The 20,582-nt window shown below is 40.7% G+C and overlaps 1 protein-coding gene across 2 annotated transcripts in view; it reads right to left on the reverse strand.

Annotated features, from left to right (window-relative positions):
- myo3b (myosin IIIB) overlaps positions 1-20,582 on the reverse strand; it is a 77,562-nt gene that overhangs the window by 34,641 nt on the left and 22,339 nt on the right. For both annotated transcript variants that reach the window (XM_030429236.1, XM_030429235.1), the window contains 14 exons: positions 18,109-18,264; positions 15,319-15,403; positions 15,111-15,227; positions 13,927-14,031; positions 13,751-13,834; positions 13,437-13,639; positions 13,259-13,357; positions 13,056-13,170; positions 12,841-12,967; positions 11,197-11,407; positions 10,247-10,394; positions 8,934-9,087; positions 8,676-8,764; positions 7,213-7,342 (listed from right to left, as the gene is read on the reverse strand). In XM_030429236.1, the coding sequence (XP_030285096.1) occupies positions 7,213-7,342; positions 8,676-8,764; positions 8,934-9,087; positions 10,247-10,394; positions 11,197-11,407; positions 12,841-12,967; positions 13,056-13,170; positions 13,259-13,357; positions 13,437-13,639; positions 13,751-13,834; positions 13,927-14,031; positions 15,111-15,227; positions 15,319-15,403; positions 18,109-18,264 (1,823 nt within the window). The remainder of the gene's footprint in view (positions 1-7,212; positions 7,343-8,675; positions 8,765-8,933; positions 9,088-10,246; positions 10,395-11,196; positions 11,408-12,840; positions 12,968-13,055; positions 13,171-13,258; positions 13,358-13,436; positions 13,640-13,750; positions 13,835-13,926; positions 14,032-15,110; positions 15,228-15,318; positions 15,404-18,108; positions 18,265-20,582) is intronic.

Below are 20,582 nucleotides of genomic sequence, written 5' to 3' on the forward strand. Positions count from 1 at the left end.
CTGCACAGATGTGCCACACACACCTTTAGAAAAATACGTCTGCAGACACAGGAGGCAGCATTACCCAAGCTGCCGTGTATGGCAAGGAGGAAAACCTTTGTAAGTTTTTTAAGATAAAGCTGAAGTGACAGGCCAACAATTGTTCTAGATTTTCTACCGCACACAGACGAAACTTCTAAAATGCAAATACGCAGTCGGCTTTTGCTATATAATTTCGAGACTTGCGTCAAGTTGTTAAGGACATGGTCTGACAACGAGCCAGAAAACTTAAAGACTGGATCAGCGCATGCCTTCCTCGGAGGACTCGGCCCTATCAAGTGTGTATTAGAGGCATCAATCAAACGCTGCAGAGATCAAAATCAATTTATGATGGATTAATTAACAGCCAGACCACTTCTAACTTGAGACAAAGAACGTCCTATTTGTGCCAAAGGTTTTAAAGTGAGCCAAAGCAATGTGGTGTCTCATGGGACACACATACACACTCACAAGCAGACGCACACACACACACACACACACACACACACTGCTGTAGTCAAAACAAGCCAAAACATATGATGTGAGAGCACTTCAAAAGAACTCAAACAGTCTTTTAAGCTAGTGATGGTACTGCTTTTAGCATTTGACAGTGATCTGCTAATTTTTATTTATTTATCTATCCGCTCATTTATTCTGCTATTAATACATTTTGCATTTGGTAAATAAACAAAATTCAAGATGTTCTGTCACATTAAAATATGCACTTTTATATTTGTTAATAATATGCTTGGAAAAATATCCACAGGATCTGAATCCAAAACCTAAAAATAGAAGAAAGGAGAGTGTAAAACATGATAACATGGAAATATGAGCAGCTAATTGCTCATTATGAACACATGTTTGTGAGCAGGCCTTGTGTTTAGGATCACGGGGACAGATTTTACAACCTCAAACGCCCCATCAGCACAATCCGCACACACAAAAACACACACAAAAAAAAGTATGATCTTTGAGAACAGGAGCCGTTAAACTGTGTCGGGTATATTACCAGCACACAGGCAGGGAGGGCCCTGCTCCAATTAGCCCAGAGTAAAGCTGGATGGATTAATTGGAGTGGGTCTTGTGCAAATGAAGTGCGCTCTCTCCTCTCCCCATTAGTGCTGCTGGGCCAGATCATCTGAGCACATTTGTCATGATGAATTAGCGGCTGCGAGTGGAACGGGCTCGTGGAGTGTCACTGTGCTTTCACGCCTCTCACTTCCATGACACCATCAAGGGGAGATGAAGGGGCTGCGCCGCGATGAGAGAAACTATGACAGTTGTACCTAAGCCTTGCAAATGGACACTCGCTGCTTTCTTCGTGTATTCCTTGGCGGGTCGTGTTAATTCATTCTTCTGGCGGGTTTCATATCCCCTCCTGACTAGATGATTAGAGCACGGGTTAATAGTCAGTATCCTCAAAGATTTCTGCCTCCTGAGACATGAAACCAAGGGAACACCTGTGATGTCCGGCCTGAAAGAAGACCTTCTAATTTAGATACAGTGGGGAACTTGTCTAATGATGTGGATTATAATTATTCAAATAAGACACGAGCGAGAAAAGGGAAGATTTGTTCTTTGACAGTGGATTCAGTTAAAGGGACAGTTCACCCAAAATAAAAAGTACATATTTTTCTCTCCCCTGTTAGTGCTTTCTATCCTATAGATGGTTTTGGTGCAAAGTTCTGGAGATATTGGCCATCGAGATGTCCGCCTTCTCTTGGTTTGTGGCACCAAAAAAAATACATTTGAGGAACTCGAAATTAACGTCTCTTTCCAGTTACTTAAAATAATCCACATACCTGGCTGTGAGCAGTTTCATGTGGAAACTATTTTCTTTTTGTATCACGGCACAGGAGGAATCAAGCATCTACTCATGAACACAAGATTTACGTAACATTAATAGCGTCCGACTCGACTGTACCATTAGCTTGGTTTGCTAGCCTCTTGTCAATGACAGATGCACGTTTCCCTTCTGCACGGTGATACACAAAGAAAATAGTTCCTACATAAAACTGCTCACAACAAGGTCCGTGGATTTATCTTGTGGAACCGGGTCATGATCTCTGGAAAGGGATATTGGTGTTGACTTTTTCAAATATAGATTTTTTGGTGCTTGGAGCAAAACAAACCGAGTGCAACCTGAGTCCATTATATTTAAGAGAAAGCAGACTTCTCTTCAGGTAATGTCTCAAAAACTCACATCAAAAAATCTAGATGTATAATCGGTGATTTTTTTGATTCTTGAGGGGGATCTCTCCCTTTAACGAAAAATGTGTTTTTAGTCAGGGACTAGTCATTTTAGGTCAGTGCTCCGAAATAGACAAAATAAAATATGAGAGAAGAAGAGTTTTAGTATAAAATCTTAATAATTAAGAGGAGAGCAGGTGAGGGGAATATTTCCCATCAGGTCACTCAGTGCTGAGAAACAGGCGGTGGGGGGAGCGTCCCACTGATCGTTTCTGCTTCACGCATGTTGCTCTTGGCATGGACTTCCAGGACAAACACAGAGTGAGGCAGTGCAGTGTGCGGGGAAGGGGAGGTGGAAGGAGAAGGGGGGGGGGGGGCAGAAAGAGAAAAAGCCTTCCTTGGCATCTGTGCGTTCACTTTGAAAATTAAGCCCAGCAAGAATCCTGTAGGAAAAAAAAAGCTCAAGCTGGCAGTTGTATTGGGGTTCTATTGACAAGAATAGTCAATGTGCTTGGGATTAAAAAGCAATCCTGCGTTCAATATGACACCTCCCTACACGCTTTTATGAGTCCCAGTGTGCGCCTTGTACTTCAGAAGCTGTGGATCGAGCTGTCGACACGGGGGACAATCAAAGTTGTAAGAGAGAGCAGCCTTTCCCGAGCTGAGTGAGCAGAAGCTCGCTGGATATCTCCGCCGCTCTCCCGCTCTCTTTTTGAAAACATGTGATCTAGAAACCCAACTCAGCAACCAAGCAAATGAGATTAAAGCACCCATAACCCCCGCCGCCACCCTCCCCACCCTCCATAACCACCACCGTTTATGCCTAGAGATGGCTCCGGGGGCTGTTGATTTAAATGCCATCCACTACTGTCAGAGCAGATCAATCATAAAAAGCACGGTGTAATTGGCTTTTAGTGACACAACACAGTGTTGCATTTATCAAAGGATGTTGTACCATGTGACTTAGGAGAGCTGGCTCCTCGCTATTGATGTGCGGGGCCCGTCAGAAAAATCCCACTGCTGACTCAAAACATTCTCCAATATCGCGATTAGGGGAGAAACCGAACAAAAGTATTACTTGGTGAGTGTCTCTTCTTGGTCCTGTGTGGAAGTCTAGAGAGAGTCGGTGGTGTCTGCCCACTGGGATGAAAAAATAAAAAAAGAGGTTTCAACTGGGATAGAACAAAGAGCCAAATGTGTCATATCGCTGGGAGACGCCTGTCATCTCTACACAGGAGGATCTCCTAACATGAAGGGAGACGGAGGGGAGACGCAGAGGATGGGAGGACTGAAGCTGTGGCTTCATGTGAAGATGTATAAAAAACAATGTAAATCATTCGACATATACGTGACGTGACTTGAACTTATCACCCTCGACATCTCGCAGGAGAATATTGTGAGCTTGTTTTGTTAACTCACCCCGTTGTAAAATATGAACAAGACTTACCTGAACATAGAAATTCAGGCAAATCTTGTCACTCACAAGAAACATGAGGTCTATACTGCTGACGTTACTAAATGTACAACCCAGAAATGTAATATGTAGGAGTCTCGCACATGGCCAGAAGTTTTACATCTTTTCACGACACTATACAGTTTAAAATGAAAATTAATAGGCACAGAGAACAAAGAGAACATTTCATCAGTGTTGCAAGTGCTGTTTTTTATTGACCTTTAACTGAACTCATGATTCTTCCTAAATCTGTGTGAATCCCATAGATTATAACTTTAATCTTTAATTATAACTTTTCCTAACCCTAACCAAAGTGCTTAGTGTGTTGCCTAAACCTACCTACAGACTGGAGCAAACCCTGGATGTACACTGGATATATACTGCGTGGCTCATATATGTAGGGTTTAAATCAGTCAAAGAAACAATGTATGGGCACAAAACTAAATCGAGTTTAGAGTCACTATAATAACTCTAAATTAATGTCCTCATACACGAATCATGTAGATTATATTTCGTGTCAGTCTGACAAACTGCTGAGAAGGTAAGTGGTTAAGGAAGTAATCTGATAGTTTAAAGCAGTGCCACAATATGAGAATACTGTTAGAAGTCAAACATCTGCATTTAAAATCTGTGCAGAAATATTAGCAAAATGCCAGTGTCATGTTATTAAATATCATCTTAAGTAACAATTATTGATGATAGACTACTGTGTAAATAAATGGTGATTAAATGTAAGCAGTTTAACTGCTTTATGTACAGCTGGATTTTGCATCACATCTTAAAAGCCAATCACAAGTTTTTACATAAGACCAATGAGTACATGTCACATTGATGTAGTGAAGTAAAAAGTGAAGTACATGCACCTCAAAAAATACAGTGCTTTGGTGAATGTATTTAGTTATTTTTCACCGCTGCAAACAATTATACAGTAAAAACACATCCATCAGTGCACAATAGTCATTTTTTCCTCCAGAATGAGACAGATTTAAATGATGGTTCCCTGCTTTTCAGGGCTTTTCGAGGGTTTTACAAAACACGGACCTCAAACAGTCTTCCTCTCACTGAAATTAGAGGACTTAGAATACTAGGTTTAAAATCTGCAACAGTAAATCAAACTTTTAAGTGAAATATACCCACATCTTGAGCTTTACATGCATACTGCCTCAGCTTATGTTTATACACATGAATATTTAAATGCTCAGCTGGTGTTCCTACTAATAATTCAAAAATGACAATAAATTGCATTAGTGTAGTGCAGGTTTTGCTCAAACTAGTGATTTTTTTCCTACATACATTATATGGTGTTAAAGCCCTGTCAAAGATAAATAGTGCATCTCAATGAGAAGGAAAAAGGCAGGAAATATATCTTTATGCTGTCTGTGAACTTTTCAGGGGACTCACATCACTCTGCACATCCTCCGTTTTCACTGTGCTCTGACAAAGGACTGGCAGGCTTGAGTTGCTGTGTGTGCAGATGTGCTGTCCTAGAAGCAGCAAAGCCAGGCAGCCCTGCAGCTACACACACACACACACACACACACACACACACACACCCCCACCCACAGAGACCCGCACTGTGACCGCAGGCTGCCCGGGCCCTGGCAGGCCCAACCGAGCCCAGCCAATTCAAACACTGTGATCCCCCTGATCTGGGAAAGGCCCTGGCTCTGATGAATTTGTCCATGCAAATACATCCCATTTCCTCTGACAAAACACCACCACATGTCCAAGCCTCAAGGACCCACATTCTGCAGGGCTCGAGTGGCCTCGCTATTCACCGCCTGGGAGCTTTTTACTTTCTGAGGCCCTTCTAGTTTCTTACTGTTCTCCAAACATGAACTGCAGCGATATTCAGACCATCGCATTCTCAATCTGGTGTGTAAGACAAACTGATAAATTACATGAATGCAGACTGTGTGTCCGTTCCAAAAACTATAATATAGAGGTAAGTGATCTGTTTGCTGCTGTACAAGTGTGTAGGTTGACATCTAGACTATATCAGTGCCTCCATCCTCAGTGTCAAGCTGCAGGTCTACGAGGGTGTCCCCTAGTGGTGACGCTGTGAGGAGACGACCCAAGACTGTGAAACCACCCTGGTGTAAAAACAGATTTCCATCAGATCCCCCCAGATAATGGTAATTTCACAGATAACAGTGAATCTATAATGTGAAGTAAAATGCAAATTAAAATCCCCCCACAAATTTTACCCCGAAGAATAGATTTATAATTTTCTTACGCCATACTGTATCTCTCTTTAAACGGCGCTCCATCTTTTCCAGAATGATAAGCCGGCGCGGAGCGTTTCATAGCTTTTATCTAATGAGATGATCTGCAGTTTCTCAAACTGCAATAAGGAAATTGGACCTCCAACTCCAAAGAAATAACCGAGAGTTTACAGCGGTTAAATGTAACATGCAAGAGAATCTATAACTGTGTGCTTTGGTGGAGCTTTTCAGGATGAAATCTTAGTAAAGTTTGGTTAAACTGTGATGAAGTTCATTTTACCATTTTATCATTTTACGAAGAAATCGTTCCAGCAATCTGAACAGACAAAAGTGCAGTGGAACAAAAGGGAAATAAAGAAGCTTTTAGACATAAGTGACACTATGGCAGCAGCAGTAAACATTACAGCACATCGTAGTATCTATTCAGTGCCTTTGTGCACTGAAATTAAGTGTTCACTGAATTTGTTTTTATAGCGTGTGCTCCTCTGTAGCTGTCAATTGCAGAAAAGGAAGTGGGTGAAGGCTCCCCTGTGCCCAACCTGCAATTCAAGTTTACAGACACATCACACAGATTTCTACAGGAGTCTCGGCTAAGGTGCCTTTTGTGAATTGAAGCTCCTTTTTAATGCCACTGGGGCTGAAAGCAGGCATTTACAGGTCCCTAAAAAGGAAGTGAATCACATAATGTGGCTTAGCCGAAATATAGTAGGGAAGTGGGGATCTGATAATTTAACACATCTATTAGCATTTCAGCTAAGTCAAGTGACCAGGAGGCCGCAGCCACGGCTAATGACGAGCACATTACTCTACCATCATTTAACCAACAGAAAAGAGGTGGGAAGAGTTGCTTTTGTGTTCTCTAAATACTATTTCTTCATCCCCTGGGTATTTAGAAACCTTATCATAAAAATATCCCACTGCACCCACAATCTGTAGATAGCATTCAGCAGTGGGAAACCAAGAGGGACAGCTTAGTGAAAATAAAAACAGAGCGGCGTGCAGAGAGCTGAGCCTCTCAAGAGATAATGGAGACTGCAGATTTATCCGAGGACGGCGCACAGAGGCTTGAAACGAAGGGGGGACCAGGAGAAGGCTGGGAGCCGCGTCTTTAAGAAACCCACTTACCTGAACATTTATGGAAGCAGGAGACACCGGCACAATTCACACAGTAATACAGCCAGAACCCGGCATTGTTAACAACAGTTTGTCTCAAAGAAAAGTTTCCATTTCCATTTTTCTTTTGTGGTGATTGTATAGTAATGCCCCTGTTAGTCTCAGCGATGGTCTTCATTTCTATATTTTTCATTGAGAGCTGTCGTAGCCTACCTGTTTTAGTTAACGGGCTGGAAAATAGCTGCTGCAAAAGTTTGTTCTCCGACGTTCTCAGAACCACGACAATGTCTGCAGGAAGAGTGTCCCTGTTCTTCTCCAAGAACCCGTTCACATTGTACATCACCTGTCGAGAGAGACAGAAGACATTCACATAAACAGTCTGAATGTTATTCCTATTTTAAGGAGCCAATCTGATTCGTCATTATCTATTGTATAGCTTCTGGCAATATGGCTGATACTTGTATAATTGTATTTCATCAGTGTATGACGGTTGAGGACGACAAGCTGAATTCCATTTGGTTGCTTCAGTTTCAGTGTACTGTTGGGCACTCATGCTCATTCTCACATGGTCACCACTTACTGGGACACTTGTGCACTGTCATTAAGAAATACCTGGGATCTTCAAACTATAGTCACATTTCCACAGAAAGTACCCCGGACTGTGGAAGTCTACTTTTCACAAAATTAAAAGGTTCATTATTATAAAAAAAACCTGTTAATGTGAATCCAAAAAAGAAACAGAGGTTTGTGGCCTCAGGGTTTTAAAAATGGTGGCTAAAATAGACTGTGAGGAATCAGAAATGTTCGGCACTGCAAGCCCCGCCCCTAAAGTTCCTTCCTTTTTTAAGTACTACCCAAGGGGCAGGGACTTTTTGGGGGGTAAAATAATGTCCTCCAAACTTAATTTAGACATCGGTCTAATGTTATGTGAGTTCCTGTTGGGGTTCAAAGATTCCTCATTTGTAGCTTTGAAAAAGGCCAATGACCTGTGTAACTCTGTTCTGCATTACATTAAAATTATATTTCACTTTAATGCAAAATGTTAAAAAAATAATTTTGTGACTTTTTTTTTTAATTACAGTTCTCTTATCTTGGAAACATACATTTAATCGACAAACCATGATCATATCATCACACAGTCCATACATTTTAGCAGTTAATTACAACACAGCCCAATCATGATTATTCAATTTCAAACTTGATTCAGTTATCTTCACATTGTGCATAGCATCACACTTAATAGAAAGACGTACAGGACCTACAAGTAGAATTTTAGTTTACTTCACCTAGCATAAAGTAGCATTTGCGACAGGCAATTTACAAACTTCAGAGTCTCATCCAATTTTTTTTTCTTTTTGTTCCACTCGAAGGCTGTTTTCACATTCATATGCTGAAAGTGTAATTTCCTCGATTCCTCCGGTTGTGACATCATAAAACCTAAACATGGTCCAGTGTGGCATAGAACCTTGAAGCCTCCAGTGCACAAAAACACTGAGGAGAGATTTATTCTATTATTGTAAGTTTTTCTGCTGTCACAATGTCAGACACACATTGGTGTGCCTTGATGCATTTATGGAGGGCAACTTTGAAAACATGACTAAACCTCCACTCCTATAACACCAACAAACAAAATAATAAAATAATTTGTTGCACACATCCAAAATCTCCTTTCATACCTTTCCTGCATAATGTTGAATCCCAAAACAAAGCTCCACACGTTTCGGTATCCAGAAGTATTTGCAGCGCAAATTGTCCTCAAATTTATCTGTAGATGAGAAATGAGAAAAAATAGTTAAAAGATACAAAAAGATGCTTTAAGCCATACAGAAGAATTGCAGCTTCAGTCAAAGAATCAGTGACCTTTGACCTCTAATATAAATTTTTCATGATTTTTTAAATGTCTGAGAATGTGGCAGGAGGAGCTTCTGTCTCACCCACTAAGGTCTGGTCAGTGGCCTGAGGGAAGCGGCTCTCCTCGTCCATGAGGGACAGCAGACCCATGGGCTTCTGCAGGAACATGTCCAGGATGGGCCTGTTGTCCTCGTACTCCACCAGGCTGGCATCCACCCCCTCGCTCTGATATTCCATCTAATGAGACCCAGTGAATGTAGCATAATCTATTAAATGATTTCTCTAAATGACCCAATTAAACAATCTGGGCTAAATATGATTTGTGCAAAAAAAGGAGTTCCTAATCAACAAAGCCAAACAGCTCCAGCCGGCTGTGTGTGTGTGTGTGTGTGTGTGTGTGTGTGTGTGTCTACGACTGAAGTTTACAGCATAATAGAGTATTTTACTGAATGCATAAAACAGGACAGCTCTGAACTAACAAATAGAGCCACTTAATTATTCATAATTTATTTCAGTTTGCAAATAACCCCGAGTCATATCATATTATTGCATCTATTTAATTTCAGATCAAAAAGTTGCTTTAAATATATATTTTACTAATAAAGTGGAACCAATGGATCTAAACCATCCTCATGTTTAAGTCATTAACTCAGAATAATCAGACTCTGTGTACAGCAAGACTGAACACATCCTTACCAAATAAAAATCCCCTTTCCACTGAGCAGCAGCCCTTCATCAGGGGCAGCTCACACTTGTTTGTGGAAGAGAAACTTTTCCACGGGCTTATTTTTAATGATCACTGCTGTAATTAATGTGGGATGGGTAAAAGTAGCTTGCCGTAACAGCTACATTTAATAATCCTGCCTCAATCAATGATCGTGTTTTATTAAAGTGTTTTTTCTGTGCATGTGTTGCTTTATGCATTTAAATGTAAAGCTGTTTGTAACAGAAAGTGCTACATAAATATGTTCTTTTCCTTTTAAGAGAATTAAGCATAAAAAAGGCATTATGGCAAAATGGTTCTTGATTAATGCGTCTTCATTTCCATCAAGGAAAACAAAAGACTCCTCACACTTCATTGTAAACAACTTCATTAAATCAATTAAGAGAGTCATTTGACGGTGCACACAGCACAAACAATCCTTTACACATCACAGCTCGACTAAAAGCACAATGTTCACGTTGAGAGCTTCTCTGCCCTAATGGATGTGAAAACAGACAAATAATAGTAAAATGGCTAAAATTTCCATAACAGCGTTTTAAAGGGAATTTGTTTCATTGCTGAGGAGTGTTGTGCTGTGGATTTAATCATTCAAAACACATTACAATGACATCTTAAGCCTGATGCTTGATGTTCGCACTGATCAATAACCCGTCTCTGGGTGTCAAAACTCACCTGTTCGAGAGCGAATATGTGCTGGTTGAAGTAGAACTGGATCTGCTCGTTTGCGATATTGATGCACAATTGTTCAAACGAGTTCTTTTTGAAGTTTTCAAATCCAAAGATGTCCAGGATTCCCACATTCATGCCGCTCTCCGCGGCACTTCAAAGGAGAAAAAAGGGGACAAACAAACTTATTCTTCTATGTAATGGAACAAGCAAATCCCCAGCAGCCATATTAATTGATAAAACTTTAATGATAATCCAAGTTCAACCCAAATACAAAGCGCTGGCCTGGAAGCTCTAGTATTCTGATGAGAAATCATAAACATCAGCTTTCATGAAGAAACGAAGCTGAAGAAGCTTCTTAAATGGTTTTATTTTGGTCTCTATTGATTTAACCTCGCGTCATTTTCAATATCTTCACAAACAATCCTCTGCATGGAGACTTAACACAGTAGGAATATTTCATATCCAGTGCTTGGAGCTGCTACTTCTCATGATCAGTCGTTACCCACTGTACGTAGAGGTCACCTTTAGCCTGTGCTACCGGGTTATTAATGGCAATAAGGAAACGGCAGAGATGACTGGAATGCAGACAGGAACTCTGGCTTTTGTACATCTCTGAGGGACGACTCCTTGACAGTCGACGCTCATATTTATGAAGGAATTCTTTTGGATCAATGAACAGCCTCTTTGCAGTCTCTCTGAAGTCTTTTTAATCATCCCAACATTATTTTCTCTGCACGCAACTCTATATCAAAAATTTATTAAAACTTCTTTTTTGCTCTCTTTTTACTTGTCTTGCGTTCGCCCATTGATATTCTCCTCTGCATGTTTGCATCTACCTCTACAGACATCCATAAAGGTCATCAGAGCATTGCAGAAACTCAAGGCAATAATCGAAGAAGAGAGAGCAACAGCCAAACGTCCGCACAGATGTTCATCACCACCACGGAACTCACCAGATATTCATGTCAGGCTGCAGCAGGGAGTTGATGCGGTTGACTATCCAGCTGAAAAGGCGTCCGTACAAGGCCTTGGACATGGCATCTCGGACGTCAGCGGCTTTGTCCACCGTGTTGGTGCGGATGATGGTCTCGCCCCTGGTGACCACACACTGGGAGGTCAGTGCCTCCTGGAGCTCCTCAGGGCCGATGCTCAGGAGAGACGCAGCTGAGAGAGAAGACGAGAGCGTTAATCAGTTTGATAATCAAGAGCTCATTTATCATTAGCATAAAGATAAGCTCCAACTATCTCTTACTGTGGATGTCGTGGCTTCTTTACATTTTTTATGTAAATGGAAACGGGTCCTGTCTATATTGTTGTATATATTATACTGTCAACTTTTGTTTTTGTATTTTTGTTTGTTTTACCCCCCTTATTCTAAGGTAATAAGATATGATTGATTCATTGTTTCATAAAAGTACCCACAAACACTTACATGACATCCAATATTTTGTTGCCATAGTGCGTCACAAAATAACAAATCATTAAAGCTGAGGACCCCTTAACTGATAGAGTGACAGAACAGGAACTTCCTCCAATATATTGTATAACATTTTGTTGCATTTTAAACTTTGCCTAGAGCAGTTCTAGTATGTCTAATCATAAGCACATTGTACTCATTCTTGTCTGGTCTGGTTTCTGAGGTAGATGTTATGTCAAAGTCTCTTCCATGATAAGTCACAAAACGATGAGGTTCACAATAATGTCTTTATGCGTGGAATAAAAATACAGAAAACTGGCTAATATGTTTCAATAATATGTAGCTGTCAAGTTTATCATTATAGATGCCTCACAGTCATTTAGTGTGTGATTAGGTTAGAATGTTCACCTGAACACTTGAATCATGGGTAAACTGTCATCACTGTTGTGTAGATCAAATGTTTTTTGATTTTCAGACACCTCTACATTTTTGGAAACTTGGAAACAATGATCAAACTATAAAGAAAAGAATCTGTCTGTCTGTTATTCACATATCTATGTCACACGTTCAGTTTATTGCTGAGGATTGAGAGAAGTGGTGTTGAATGTGGTGTCATTTTGGCACACAACACGTTCAATATTAGTAAATGTGGCTTCAGCGCTCTAGCTTCATGGCTCTGCAGACTGAAGTCGGGCTTACACGTGATCCCTCTCATGCGATCTTATGGGGAAGCAGATGTAAAGAAAACAAAAATAGGTATGATGCAACAATCTGCTGTGCTATCACATTGCAGTAAGAAAAAAACAAACAAACGCAGAGGGTTAAATAAGTCTGGATGTGTGGGGAGATGCACTCAACATTATTTGGCAAGAACTGATGGTGAAATTTGACATTTCTGTTAACAGTAGTATGCTAGCTGATGTTAGCATCATGGGCAAGAATGTTTACCATAACCTGGCAGCACCATCAGCTGCTTGGGATGTTTCTTTAATTGGTTGTTGTGATCTGGTTCATTTGGATCGTTTATTATATATCAAACACAACTGTTATTATAGGAGTGGCCCCAAGGGGTCACGGATCTCTTGTTGATCTGCTGGGTTCTAAACTAAACATACATCATTTAACACACAAGTTCTTTAAATATACAAGAGCACATACTGCCTGATGTATCATATCTCACCGGTCTCTAAGGCCTCTGCGTTGGGCACTTCACTCTTATCTGTCTGGTGTTGGGTTGTGATGGAAGCAAATTCAATATTGCCCGTGTTCAAAATGGCTGAGAGAATTCTGTAAACGGAGTTGACCTCCTACAATTAAAAAAAGAGAAGAAAAATACAAACATCACACACCTGATCTGCGGCCAAATAGCCTACGTTTGATTGCGTATTAAAATACCTCTTCAGTAAAGCCGATATTTCTGAAGCCCTCCTGAATGGCATCAAACTGCTCCTTGTACAGTTTGCTGGAGACGATGTCCTGCATCACTGTGCGGTGCTGACTGTCGATATACCTGCAGATGAACATTATGACAATCAATGTTAATTTCCATGATGGGAAGAGAAAGATGTCAGGAGTGCATCTCAAACTGCTGTTCTGACCTGGGAGGCGTCCTGTCTGGTAGACTGTAAGTCTTCAGCTTGTCCTGGTGGTAAAGCCCAGCGTATATGTAATAGAATATGTGGAAGTTTTTCTCCCCTCTGAAAGAAAAAGAAAGCCGGTGGTGTCAGAAGTATGACAAAGGGAACTCTGATCCGAAAAAGAATGAGCAGCACATACGTCGCCTGTTTGATGACCCTCGACTTCTCCAGCAGGTACTCAGATATCTTGGCCCCGATGACGGCTCCAGTGGGTGTGAACTTCATCTCCAGGTATTTACCGAAGCGGCTGGAGTTGTCATTGATAGCCGTGCAGGCGTTTCCAAAGGCCTCCACGAGGGGGTTCACCTGCAAGATCTTCTCACGTAGAGTGCGATTGTTTGCCTGAGAGCGTCAACATGTTTCTTTTAATGAACTGTGGTGATATTTTTAAGTGTATTCAACACAAGTATTAAGGTCTTTATCAAACAGTAGATGCCCACGGTGTCACTATACCTTTCCCAAGAAGGTGAGATGTTGAACAATCAGGTGAGCGCTCTCTGTTTTCCCCGCACCACTCTCCCCACTAATTATGATACACTAAAACAAATGGACACAGCTATAGTGACTAAAATATCAGCAGGTTATATTGCAGGTGGACATATTTTGGACATGATTTTGCTGTAGAGTACCTGGTCTTTGCAGAACGTCACCATGCCTCTGTAGGCTGCGTCTGCAGTAGCAAAGATGTGTGGAGGGTTGTCAGCTCGCTTCATACCGTGGTAGAGCTTAGAGAACTGAGAGTAGGGACATGCATACACAAGGCACATTATTCTTAGTGTGTTTAAATTTTTCCCCCCAAATAAACCCCACCTGGACAAGATTTTGCAGTATTATTTTTAAAATTAGATTTTCCCCATTTATTTAGTTTGGCAGCATGTGAATGCAGAATCTGTGGGGAAAGGCCTTAATGTCTGTAGTGGAGGCTTTCTGGTTTCCATTTGTAGTCGTTGTCTTAACTAATCACATGTGAACTTGCTTTGGTTGCATGTAGAGAAAAAGTCCATGTGGAGAGCAGAAATAGTGGATTGCATTGGCCAAAATGTAGTCTTGGTACAGATTGGATATGGTCTAAAGATGATTTTGCTTTTTATCGGCTTTTCTTAATTTATCTGTGGTCGTATAGGGATATCCATTTATGTAGACAATGACTGGCACACAGAAGAGGAAGTCTCTGCCCGAATATCAGTTATCCAGATATGTGGATATCCCCCGACTACACTGGAAAAATCGCTTGTTGCCCCCAGAGGCTAAATCTTTGTCAAACGATAGCCAATGGATCTCCCTCATAAACCAAAGTGTTGAATATAACAGAACTATGAGCTGATGATAAGGCACTGGATAAGGGATGAACAGTTATTACAATTCCTGAAGGGATCTCGAATGCCTGTACAGAATTTCAAGAAAATACATCTAATAGTTCACAAGACATTTCACTAAAAACAGAGATTCATGTTGGTGCAAAAGCAGAATTCAGCCTGTCGGAGACATGAATGTCTTCACAACATTTCATATTAATTCTTGAGATATATCAATCTGAAGTGGAGGACAGACACTGCTGTAGTGTTTCTGCTGACAATAGTATTTCTAAAATCTGATTTAATTGTATTTTCATTTCATGAATCAGGTTTTCATCCATTTTAAATATCTAAAATAAATTCAAATTCATGAATCTACTGACTTAAAAAAAAAAGTATATACAGAATATAGAACACCTGTACATCCACTAATGAAGGCCAATAGCCTTACAGCACTTCTGTTGTGATTGGGAAACTGCTGGGAACATTTGTTGTTGTTTGACTGGCCCATAACAAACCTGTGGGGAGTAGATGCTGAGATTCTGGAAGGGATTGAGAGCAATAAGGATGTCACCAACGTAAGTGTACACCTGCAGCTCATCGTACCTCTTCTGGAGATGGCTGATTATTGTCTCCTGCAGAAGAGATAAAAACACACACACAGCATCAACAAGGTTGTACCCTGGACCAATCGATGCATGATGAGATAAACATGTTAAATCTTACCTCATCTAAGAACTCCAGGTTGACCAGATCGTCATCAGGGCAGCTCTCTATTATGAGGGTTTTACGAGTATTGATCCGCTCATGCCTGTATGAAGCCAAGGACATGATAATGCATCAGAAAGCTGTAAAGTGACCACCCAAATGAGAAACAGTAGTCCGACTGGCCCGGATGTAAGACCCAGTCACTTCCAAGGTTTGTGTGAAGCCTTTAAAGCTCTCCCAGGGGACACATCTCCCATTATCACGGGCTGTGATTGCACTTCATCTGTGTTTTGACCTATCACTCTCCAATGAGCCCCAGTGGGCAGAGGTCAACACAGAGAAGCAGCTGGCTCCATGGGACTGTGGAAAACCTCAGGGGACACCAGGGAGTGTGTGAACGAGAGCAAATGAGAGCCGCATTTGTGCCCATAGCTTATTTCATGTGTCTATATACACGCTTGTGGGCTCGTACACAGTGTACTCCAGTGTGTAGCGGACAATAAGTCATTTCTATGAAATTCAGAGGATAAGGTTGGTGATATTCTATACTACACTAATTGATATGAAATCCCATGAGAAGATCAAAAGCAAAACTGAATTGATCCCACTAACAGGCAGCCAAACCCTAAAATAGCTTATTACTCATCATTTAAAGTCACATAGCTCTGGGCACTGTGGTTTATTTTGAGCCAATCCCACATACACCAACCCTGCTGCTGTCAATTAACACCAGGATCGTGAGGCCCCAGCTATGTGTAAATCCATCACTACGTTTGTGTGTGAAGTCTTCATAAGAGAGCAACTATTAATTTACTACATCGAGTTGTAAGAATAAATGCTTTAGTAGAAGGTATTTTTGATGCCAGGAAACCTTTATATACACAGGAAGTCACTGCTGTGTTATAAACTGAAGTAAAACTGCCTGATATAACAGTTTAAGGGAGTGTTGTGACGTATTATATTTAATTGACAATCCTTGTAAATGTGGGTCTGACTAATAAAACAATATGTCTGAGGAACGACAACCTGCATTTTGTTGGCTGCTCAGCTGCTTCCCAACTGTTAGCCTCAGCGGCTTCTACATGCCCAATGCCTAGCAGTGGTTTTCTTGACTTATTCACTTCAACACAATGTATTATATCGAGAAAACAACTTCCCATATTGTAACCACAAGATCATATTTTCCATTTGACAGCAGCGTTAGTGATTTGTACACCGTTTATACACCTAAATTACAACTGGGTTAAGTTTACACCGAAGAAGAGGTCGTGCAACCGATTCCAAAACACCAACTGTGCATCAATCCTCAGCTGAAAATAGTCCACAGCAAATACACTGCTTGCTCCTTTATAAAGGAATGTTTGGTTAATACTACAGTGCCCAGCTGTTGTATTACTTTCCCCAAAAACGGTAATATTTGTCAGATGTATATCTTCAGTAGGAACAAATGGGCTCTGGGGCTGAGTGCCACAGAGCAGGAAAGTCAGACAGAAGAGAAATAAGTATGAACAGATTGTTGTTTTGGTCTTTTTCTGGCATTAGTATACAATTAAAAGAAATATGGAATAACATAAGCCTTGTTCTTTACACTTCTGGTTCACCTCAATCCTCAAAACTGCAAAAAACCATTAAATATCTACATTCACAAGATATATCTATATTTTATCATAATAAATAACCAATCTTATCCTGAATACAACTATTCAAGCTTCAGGTCAGGAAGTGTTTCCTCCTCTGCCTTTGTATTCATGTTCTATTCTGAATATAGTGTAAATGTACATGTGGTCGCTCTAAAGTGAATTCTCGTCATCGCATCCCTTCAGAGAACGACTCCATATCTCTAGCTTCTACCTCGCTCCTGCTTTGAAGTAAAAATCACACTATTCCACCTACGGCAGCTACTTTTAAGTTCTCTATGTCTTTATTCTTATCTGGAGTCATTGTGAGCTGATCTGTGGCATGAGAGACTAAACCGGGCGAGCCCAGTTCTCGCCCTACAAGCTCCTAATCCCATTATCCACTTTCACTGTGGACAGGAATTCGGGATCAGGCTCAGACTCTGCACACACTCGGGAGTAAACAGAGCTGGCACAACATCAAGACTCTCAGTCAAGGGCAGGTTCAGCGAACTCCTTTTATAATGAAGATTAAGCATCGCCAAAGTCAGTATTTCTCCGGCATAGAACAGGAGACTCCCTGCTATGTTATTCACTGCCATGAGAGTGAACCATTCATCAAGACACATTTTTGATTAAATCGCCCTCATTGTCTCTACACATCTATTATTTATACATCAAAATATCAGGAACATGCTTAGAAGCTGCTACTATAAGCTAAAAAGGAAAACAACCCTGATATCATTGTTCAAAACAAAGCAAAGAGAATGCAGTACAGCTGAAATGTCACCTGTTTACATAAGTATTTCAATGTATTTACTCATCCACTAGTTTAATCACACAGGAGGGAGAATATGCTGTACTACGGACTCCCCTAAAGAATAGTCGCCACATCCACATCCACTGGCCTAAATGGCATTTATTAATCTAAGGTTAGTCAGCACAATCACTCCTTCTGAATTAGTCACACTCCTCTAACTTCTCTTTAATCACACACTGTAATGTCCATTACTGGGGCTCATCATCAGTCCTGAGCGTAAGAAGATGAGACCCTGCCCCCTACTGGACAGAAATGATACCACCACTCAGTCGATGCCCATCTGCTGCAACAGAGATCTGCACATGAATGTCACTGCAGCATATTATTTCATCTGCAAAGGCAATTTTAGAATGAAAAGTCATTGCGGCTTACTTGGTTTTGGTTTTGCAGCCGGCTTCCTGCTGCTCCAGGATGAGAGCGGCTAGCTGCTGTTGGAGCGCCACGTCTTTGCCTTGGGCCTGTTTGATGAACGGATGCTCCAGGAGGTGGGTCACGGATGGACGTGCCTCAAAATCCTTTATCAGACACCTTTGTGATCACAAAGTAACAGAGAAAAAATTAAACACTTCAGACAGTCAAAGCCTATTTGAACCAGAGAAAAATTAAAAGGGGGAAACTGTGTGAGCACCTGAGCATTGCAGCAAGCTGATTTGTCTGGATTAGATCCGACATCAGCCGGGAACACCTTACAAGTGTTTTAAAGTCTGGGTCACTAATCTGTCGTGCTCTGTTCTCTGAGTACCACATGGTCACGATCTCCATGGTCCCCAAGTCCAAACAAGCCCTGCGATGGCACAGCAGTGAGTCCTATCTGTGATGTGCAGTGTTTGCCCAAAGGTGATGTGAGTCTGAGATAGCGGCCGGTGGCTACAGTTCAGCATCAATTAGCTGCTGATATGAACAGTTGAAAATACTGACTTTTAAAGGTGCACTGTCACAAATACATTGTGATTAGAGCAGAAACATCTTTATTGATTGATTTTCATGACTGAATAAACACAATAAACGGACAGTCCTCAGAGGACAGCACAATGTCAGACTGGTTAACTGTGGTTATATGTGCAGATCCTTTCTAAGTAGCCACCGTTCTAGCTGCCAACACCTCTGAGATCAGCTTATTTATTCAAGGAAATATATTAATCATACAAATATTTGTATTTGTAATACATACAAGTATTATTGCCTTATTAAATGTGGCTTTAACGGCTGATGGTTTAAATATTTTGTGTAGAGCTGCAACAATTATTTGATGAATCTATTAGTTGTCAACCATTAAATCAATTGCCAACTGTTATCATTTTTTTAACTCTGATTCCAGCTTCTTAAATGTGAATGTTTTCTGGTTTCTTTCCTCCTCGATGACAATAAACTGAATATTTTTGAGTTTTAGACAAAACAAGACACTTGAGAATGTCATCTTTTGTCATTTTTCCCATTTTCTGACATTACATATTGTCCGGTATGCAAACTTTTTTTCACAGAATAAAAGTATTGTTAATTGTAATATTAATAATGATGCCTGATATATTGTAAATATCGGGCATCACTTACATCTGTTTTTCACAGTGTTTCATAGACGCATTTGAGGGATATTTGCAAAAAAAAACAAAAAACGTGTGTTTATATGGATTTTCTGTATGTATAGGAATATTTGTATTTTTTACTCTATAATGTTGGCATTGGACCCATAAATCCAGTATCGGTCGGGCTTTACATTTTATAGACTCCTATCAAATTTAATTAATTGATTGATCCACAAATAATAATTAATTGCAGCCCTCATATTGTGGGACAAAAACAATGAAATAATGAACCATGAAACTAACAATGAATCCATCAACAATCCACATTTGAACTGTTCAGTTACTTGTTAAAGTCTTACAACATCTAGATATGTATGCGTGTGCGTGCATGAGTGCGTGTATGCGTGTGTGCTACAACACCAACAATTGCAGGCAGAGGCAGATAGTAGAAAAACACCAATCTAATTCCTAACACCCAATCTACACTGAAATTCTGTTTCTTTTATCAGTTTGTTCGACTCTGAAAGTTAATTCCATGAATTCATTAGCGTCAGGACATTAAGCAGAGGTTGCTGCTATTAGCAGGGCTGTGCTGCCGGGATGCTGAGCGGCAGGGACACTTTGTCACAGAAGTCAGCTCTTTGGCTGCACAAGTGTAGACACCGGTGATGGATTCATTATCCTAAAAAACACCCCTCCTCTTCCTCTGTTTCTCACACACACACACACACACACACACACAGACTCACACAGACACACACACAGACACACACACACACACACACACACACCGGGGCCTGAAAGAGCTTCACAAACAGCCTGCGAAGCTTGATAACATTGTCCAGCCTCCCCACACTGAACTTGGCTGGGCTTTGTTTGGGGAGATTATTTGTGATATGATATCACACAATCCATTAACACAGATTACAGAGCTGCAATCTAAAACGCCTCCAATGAAAAGCATTGCAATTACACTTGTAGTAGAAGTATAAAAACCTGCATCACTACAGTGTGTGTTGGCTGGTTTGAGGGGTAATATGCCATGACTCTGTCCTGTCCAATCAATAATTCAGCTGACAAACAAAAATACCTTCAGGGCAGATGGTCTGTTTGTTTTTCAATTAATCCTCTTCATTTATTTCATTTCACCGCAAACCTCAAACATAAATGTTAGCCAGAAACCATGCCTACACAAACACTCCTCCGAACAAATTGAATTTTATTTTCTCATTACGCTTCAGACTCACACACCTCTGCACGGTAGATATTAAGGTTGTATATTCTGCACGACCATTACAAGTCACCCCTGACATTATTAGCTTT

Source organism: Sparus aurata, chromosome 9, assembly GCF_900880675.1.
Source record: "Sparus aurata chromosome 9, fSpaAur1.1, whole genome shotgun sequence".
NCBI lineage: Eukaryota > Metazoa > Chordata > Actinopteri > Spariformes > Sparidae > Sparus > Sparus aurata.